The following is a 7151-nucleotide window of genomic DNA, read 5'->3' as shown; positions in this document are numbered from 1 at the left end:
CGATCTCCTGACCTCGTGATCCGCCCGTCTCGGCCTCCCAAAGTGCTGGGATTACAGGCTTGAGCCACCGCGCCCGGCCAATTTTTGTATTTTTAGTAGAGATAAGGTTTCACCATGGCCAGTCTGGTCTTGAACTCCTGACCTCAAGTGATCCACCCACCTCGGCCTCAGTAAGTGCTAGGATTACATGCATAAGCCACCACGCCCAGCCTAATCTTAAATTGTTTACCAACCAATCATGCAGAAATCTATATAGACATTTAAATGGTTTGGCTTCTCTTGATAATGTTGGAAAATCTAATGTCATTAGGCCTGCTTGTCTACATAGCAACAATTAAATGGAACTGAGCTGCCACCTATCAAGAGGGCTCTTATTCTCCAGTTTGCCACAGTCTTTGTTACTCCTGCCTAGGCATTTGAATTTCTACTCCCTGCACTAAAAAAATCAAAGGTAGGCTGGACGAAGTGTAATCCCCCAGCACTTTAGCAGCCCGAGGCAGGCAGATCACTTGAGGTCAGGAGTTTGAGGCCAGCCTGGCCAACATGGTGAAACCCATCTCTACTAAAAATACAAAAATTAGCCAGGCATGGTGGCGCACGCCTGTAATCCCAGTTACTTGGGAGGCTGAGGCAGGAGGATCGCTTGAGCCTGGGAGGTGGAGGTTGCAGTGAGCTGACATTAAGCCAGTGCACTCGTTGCTCCAGAGCAAGACTCCATCTCAGAAAAAAAAAAAATTCAAAGATAAATTAAATCACTTCTAGCCCTCAATTACATTAAATTAGTTCAGTTACGTCTTTACTGCAACCTATTAATAGCTTGGTGACCCTGGCTACACCATCTCAACCATCTGGGCCTCAGTGCCCTATACAGTAGGGATAATAATTTGCTTCAGATCTAACAAGATAATGCCTGTAAAGGTCTTGTATAATTGCTTAACCAAGTAAAATAACTACTATTAATAATAAAGGTTAGGCTTTGTTTGTTTGTTTGTTTATTTGTTTTTTTGAGACAGAGTCTCGCTGTGTCACCCAGGCTGGAGTGCAGTGAGATCTCGGCTCACTGCAAGCTCCGCCTCCCAGGTTCACGCCATTCTCCTGCCTCAGCCTCCTGAGTAGCTGGGACTACAGGCGCCCGCCACCGTGCCCGGCTAATTTTTAGTAGAGACGGGATTTCACCATGTTAGCCAGGATGGTCTTGATCTCCTGACCTCGTGATCAGCCGGCCTCGGCCCGCCACCGTGCCCGGCTAATTTTTAGTAGAGACGGGATTTCACCATGTTAGCCAGGATGGTCTTGATCTCCTGACCTCGTGATCCGCCGGCCTCGGCCTCCCAAAGTGCTGGGATTACAGGCATGGGCCACCGCTCCTGGCCAAGGTTAGGTATTATTATTCTGTGAACTTGTTTTAGCCAGCCATCATGTATTTGCAAGTAACAGAATCCCACTTAAACCAGAGGAAAAAGGAGGAATTTATTTAGTCAGATACAGGCGTGTTTCTTTCTTTCTTTTTCTTTTTTTTTTTGAGATGGAGTCTTGCTGTCTTCCCAGACTGGAGTACAGTGGCACAATCTCAGCTTGCTGCAACCTCTGCTTGGTTAACCAAGTAAAATAACCCTGGGTTCAAGCGATTCCCCTGCCTCAGCCTCCCAAGTAGCTGGGACTACAGGCACATGCCACTACACTCGGCTAATTTTTTTGTATTTTAGTAGAGACGAGGTTTCACCATGTTGGCCAGGATGGTCTCGATCTCCTGGCCTCGTGATCCACCCACCTGGGCCTCCCAAAGTGCTGGGATTACAGGCGTGAGCCACTGTGCCTGGCCGATACAGGCATGTTTCAAAGAATTCAAGGACAGGAAGTAGAGCCCAGGATCATGAGAAAGTGGAAGCACTTGATCTGGTTGGCTCATTCTGGTTTCATTGGCTACCTTCAACCCAATCAGCTAAAGCTACAAAGTCAAAGTGTAGTACAAACATATCATCTGGGATCTACCCTTGTGGTTGACAAAGTGGGGACAGTTTCCATAGAACAGGGTCTATGGACTAGGCAGACAGCCCCCTAAGTATCTATTATAGAACTTTCTGGAGGTTGACAACATGCCCTTTAAGTGATTCAGTGGCTTTCATTTATGTTTATGGCCCTCTTCTCACAACCCTCCCCAAGTGTGCCAACCAGTATAACAGTTGGCAGCCCCAATCTAGGAACTGGGTGAAATGTTTTCCAGGAAAACACCAGTGGGATTTAGTTACCTGCAAGGGCCTCTTGCCCCGCTATGAACATGCTAGCTTCATTCCTTCCTGCACATCTGACCATATCTGGGTATTTGGAGGTGCCAACCAATCAGGAAATCGAAATTGTCTACAAGTCCTGAATCCTGGTAAGTAGCCAAAGCTTATTTTATTTATGTACATACAAATAAATGTTCGTGTGTGTGTGTGTGTGTGTGTGTGTATCCAATTATAATTCTAGTACATTTGGATTATACTGATTACCATTTAACTTTGCTGACATCATAGAAAAGAGGAATTTTAACTTGTAGCATAATCTGAAAACAACAGAATAAAAACAATTGTTGGTAACACGTACGATTTTTAACTTGTTAAATGTCAAAGCTGGAAGGGACTTCAGAGAACAGCTATGCCAAATGGGCAACTCAGGTTTATCAAGGGGAAAGTGACTTTCCTAAACTCACAAGAGGCCTGGCATGGTAGCTCACGCCTGTAATCCCAGCACTTGTGGGAGGCCAAGGCAGGCGGATCACTTGAGGTCAGGAGTTTGAGATCGACCTGGCCAATATGGTGAAACCCCATCTCTACTAAAAATACAAAAATTAGCTGGGCATGGTGGTGGGCATCTATAATCCCAGCTACTCAGGAGGCTGAGGCAGGAGAATCGCTTGAACCCGGGAGGTGGAGATTGCAGTGAGCTGGGATCGTGCCACTGCACTCCAGCCTGGGCGACAGAGTGAGACTCTGTCTCAAAAGAAAAAGGAAAAAAAATTTAAAAAAATAAAGTCGCAAGAGAGTCAGTGACAGAGCCAGGCTTAGAACCCAAGTCACCTAGATTAGTGGTCCTCCAGTAAGGTCCTCCAAAGGTCCTCCCTGGGGGACGTTTGGCCATATCTGAAAACATTTTGGGTTATCACAACTGGGGGTAGGGTGGGCTACTGGCTTCTAGGGGTAGAGGCCAGATATTGCTGTATATATATCCTGTCCTGCCTAAGACAGCCACCACAGGGAAGAATTATCAGGTCTAAAATGTCAGTAGTGCCAAACTGAAGAAACACTGACCTGGATCCTCCTAGTATGTTTCTTTTAGCCAAAAGTACAAAGTTCCTAACTTGTCTCACTGACAAGACGTTTTGTTTGTTTGTTTGTTTTTGTTTTTCATACCTTCCTGTTTCCATCACTGGCCGTTTTATCACAGAGGAAGCAGTTTGAGAACATCACCACTGAGAGGAGGTGGCTAAACCACCTGTGGGGAAGTGGACATGTCTTTTTGCCTTTTGTTTGTTTTTGTTTTTCTCTTTACAAATATTATTTATGTTCATTGTAAAATACTTGAAAAATACAAATAAGTGGGAAAAGTCATCCACAATCCTATTGCATTAAGGCTATTAACAACTTTCTGTCTTTTTTTTTGAGACAGAGTTTCACTCTTGTTGCCCAGGCCGGAGTGCAATGGTACGATCTCGGCTCACCGCAACCTCCGCCTCCTGGGTTTAGGCGATTCTCCTGCCTCAGCCTCCCATGTAGCTGGGATTACAGGCATGCGCCACCACGCCTGACTAATTTTGTATTTTTAGCAGAGATGGGGATTCTCCATGTTAGCCAGGCTGGTCTCAAATTCTTGATCTCAGGTGATCTGTCCACCTCGGCCTCCCAAAGTGCTGGAATTACAGGTGTGAGCCAATGTGCCCAACCCAAATTTCTGTCTTCTTCCTGTCTTTTCTCTGTTTTCACAAGCCTGAGATCATACTATATTTACACATTCATAACTTTTTCCTTTTAATTTCATAATGCCAGGAGAAATAGGTCATATTTTTTGGCTTTAGCAAAAATAATTGATTGGTTATTAATAACAGTGCTTTGTTAATATCATATCATTTGTTTGTTTTGTTTTGGGTTTTTTGTTGTTGTTAACTTTTTTTTTTTTTTTTTTGAGGCGGAGTCTTGCTCTGTCGCCCGGACTGGAGTGCAGTGGCCAGATCTCAGCTCACTGCAAGCTCCGCCTCCTGGGTTTTACGCCATTCTCCTGCCTCAGCCTCCCGAGTAGCTGGGACTACAGGCGCCCGCCTCGTCGCCCGGCTAGTTTTTTTTGTATTTTTAGTAGAGACGGGGTTTCACCGTGTTAGCCAGGATGGTCTCGATCTCCTGACCTCGTGATCCGCCCGTCTCGGCCTCCCAAAGTGCTGGGATTACAGGCTTGAGCCACCGCGCCCGGCCTTTTTTTTTTTTTTCAAGGCAGGGTCTCACTCTGTTGCCTAGGCTGGGATGCAGTGGTTTGATCACAGCTCACTGCAACCTCAACCACCCAGGCTCAGGTGATCCTCCTAGCTCAGCCTCCCAGGTAGCTGGGACTACAGGCGCTTGCCACCATGCCTAGCTAATTTGTTTGTATTTTCTGTAGAGACAGGGTTTTGCCATGTTGCCCATGCTGGTCTCAAACTCCTGGGCTCAAGCAATTCGCCTGCCTCAGCCTCTCAAAGTGTTGGGATTACAGACATGAGCCACTGCACCTGGCCAACATCATTTTTAATGGCTGTATCATGCTCCATTATATATAAAATACTCCATAACACCGTAATTCCTCCATTTATGAACATTTAGTTCCTTTCAGGTTTTTACCATTATAATTAACAAAGCAGTCAACATCTTCATTCAGAAGTCATAGACTGTATTTCAAATTATTTTCTTAGGGTTCCTGCCAAGAAATAAAAAGACTAGGTAAAATATTGTGAACCTTTTCAAGGTTTTGATACACACTACCAAATTGCTCTCCAGAAAGATTTTTCCAGTTTATCCTCTCTCCAACTGTGTTTAACAATGTTTCTTTCATTACTGACCAGCTCTGAATTTATCAGTTTTAAACATTGCTAATTTGATAGGCAAAAAAACTTATATGCATTTAAATTTAAATATGCATTTTGGGCCAGCGCGGTGGCTCACACCTGTGATCCCAGCACTTTGGGAGGCTGAGGTGTGCAAATCACCTGAAGTCAGGAGTTCGAGAGCAGCCTCGCAAACATGGTGAAACCCTGTCACTACTAAAAATACAAAAATTAGCCAGGCATGGTGGTGCATGCCTGTAGTCCCAGCTACTGACGAGGGCGAGGCAGGAGGATCGCTTGAACTCAGAAGGCAGAGGTTGCAATGCGCCGAGATCGTACCACAGCCTGAGCAATGAGTGAGACTCCCTGTCAAAAAAGCATTTTTTGACCTGGACATTTTTCACATGTCAGCCAACTCTTGCTCAGTTCCCTCTATCAACAATATATTTGGGGTGTTGCCCACCTAATGCATTTGTTGAGTATTGCCCGATAAAAAAATAAAAATTAAAAAAAAAATCTATTTGTACAATAGTTGGTCAGAGTTTAGGAACTAGGACCAAATTTTCTTACGTGTCAAGTATTTAAATTCCTTCAGACAGTATGTTATCTTTTAATTTGATTTATTTGTTTGGGTATTTCCTGTCGTCCCTCCTCCTCCCTGCCCTCCCTCTATGGAACATAAGTGCTTCCAAGGGAAGAGTTTGTTTATTGTTGAATATTCAGGGTACAGAACACTGTCAGAAATAGAGTGGACACAGCAGGGCATGGTGGCTCATGCCTGTAATCCCAACACTTTGGGAGGATGAGGAGGGCGGATCACAAGGTCAGGAGTTCCAGACCAGCCTGGCCAACATACTGAAACCCTGTCTCTACTAAAAATACAAAAAAAAAAAAAAATTAGGTGGGTGTGGTGGCAGGTGCCTGTAGTCCCAGCTACTTGGGAGGCTGAGGCAGAAGAATCGCTTGAACCTGGGAGGTGGAGGTTGCAGTAAGCTGAGATCGCGCCACTGCACTCCAGCCTGGGTGACAGAGTAAGACTCCATCTCAAAAAAAAAAAAGAAGAAAGACATAGACACTTGGCAGACCATTTGGCTAATTGTGAAGCCAATTTGCTTGGAGGAATAGCAGTATGATGTGGTGGTTAAGGGCACAGATGAGGGTCTCTGCTTTGCTAGGCACTAACTATGACCTTGGACAAGTGACTTACTCTCTCTCTGCCTCTGTGTTCTGTCACATTGGATAATAATAGTTTCTACCTTGTTAATTTGTCAAGGATTTAAATAAACTCAGTATCTGGCACATAATTAATGCTCAATAATTGTGGTAGTTGGTGTAGTTAAGGTTTGACAAAGGGAAATCAGTTCTGGAACCCTGGCCTTTTGATTTTCAATAATGGTATCCATTGAAATAAAATACAGTGAGAATTTGGAAAGCTTCTGTCAAAGAGAGTGATTTTATTTTATTTTATTTTATTTTATTTTCTTGAGACAGAGTCTCGCTCTGTTGCCGAGGCTGGAGTGCAGTGACGCAATCTCAGCTCACTGCATCCTCTGCCTCTCGCATTCAAATGATTCTCCAGCCTCAGCCTCCCAAGTAGCTGGGATTACAGGCACAAGCCACCATGCCAAGCTAATTTTTATATTAAAGAGGGTGATTTTCTATCATATCCCTTTTCTCTCCTAGAAAATATAATTTGACATCATGCCCAAGAAATATGAAATATGTATTAGTTGCTACCAAGGCAAGTCCCTCAAATGCTCAGGACTCCTTTGTGATTCTTTGTGCTGGTGTTTGACTTGGCAGCAACATGGCCAGAGTCTTCTGGGCCTGGAGGTGACATGTATACCTTTCTAGCTCCCTCTAAGGTCCAAAAGCTCTCCAAGATCTGTAGCTATAGAGACAGCTACATTTTGCTTTGCATGTAGGCTGAGACTTTTTCAGTCTCCAGGTCTACGTTTGAGTCCCACACATATTACAGATGTTTCCTGTGGCATTTTATTTTATTTTATTTTATTTTTTTATTTTTTTATTTTTGAGACGGAGTCTCGCTCTGTGGCCCAGGCTGGAGTGCAGTGGCGCAATCTCGGCTCACTGCAAGCTC

The 7151-nt window shown here is 44.4% G+C and overlaps 1 protein-coding gene across 1 annotated transcript in view; it reads left to right on the top strand.

The window, feature by feature from the left end:
* Positions 1 to 7151, top strand: part of RABEPK (Rab9 effector protein with kelch motifs) — a 32954-nt gene that overhangs the window by 11253 nt on the left and 14550 nt on the right. Inside the window, exon 4 of the mRNA XM_011931382.1 lies at positions 2225 to 2377. Within this exon, the coding sequence (XP_011786772.1) occupies positions 2225 to 2377 (153 nt within the window). The remainder of the gene's footprint in view (positions 1 to 2224; positions 2378 to 7151) is intronic.

This window comes from Colobus angolensis, unplaced genomic scaffold (assembly GCF_000951035.1).
Source record: "Colobus angolensis palliatus isolate OR3802 unplaced genomic scaffold, Cang.pa_1.0 Scaffold9, whole genome shotgun sequence".
Lineage (NCBI taxonomy): Eukaryota > Metazoa > Chordata > Mammalia > Primates > Cercopithecidae > Colobus > Colobus angolensis.
This window is presented reverse-complemented; position numbering and strand designations above follow the sequence as displayed.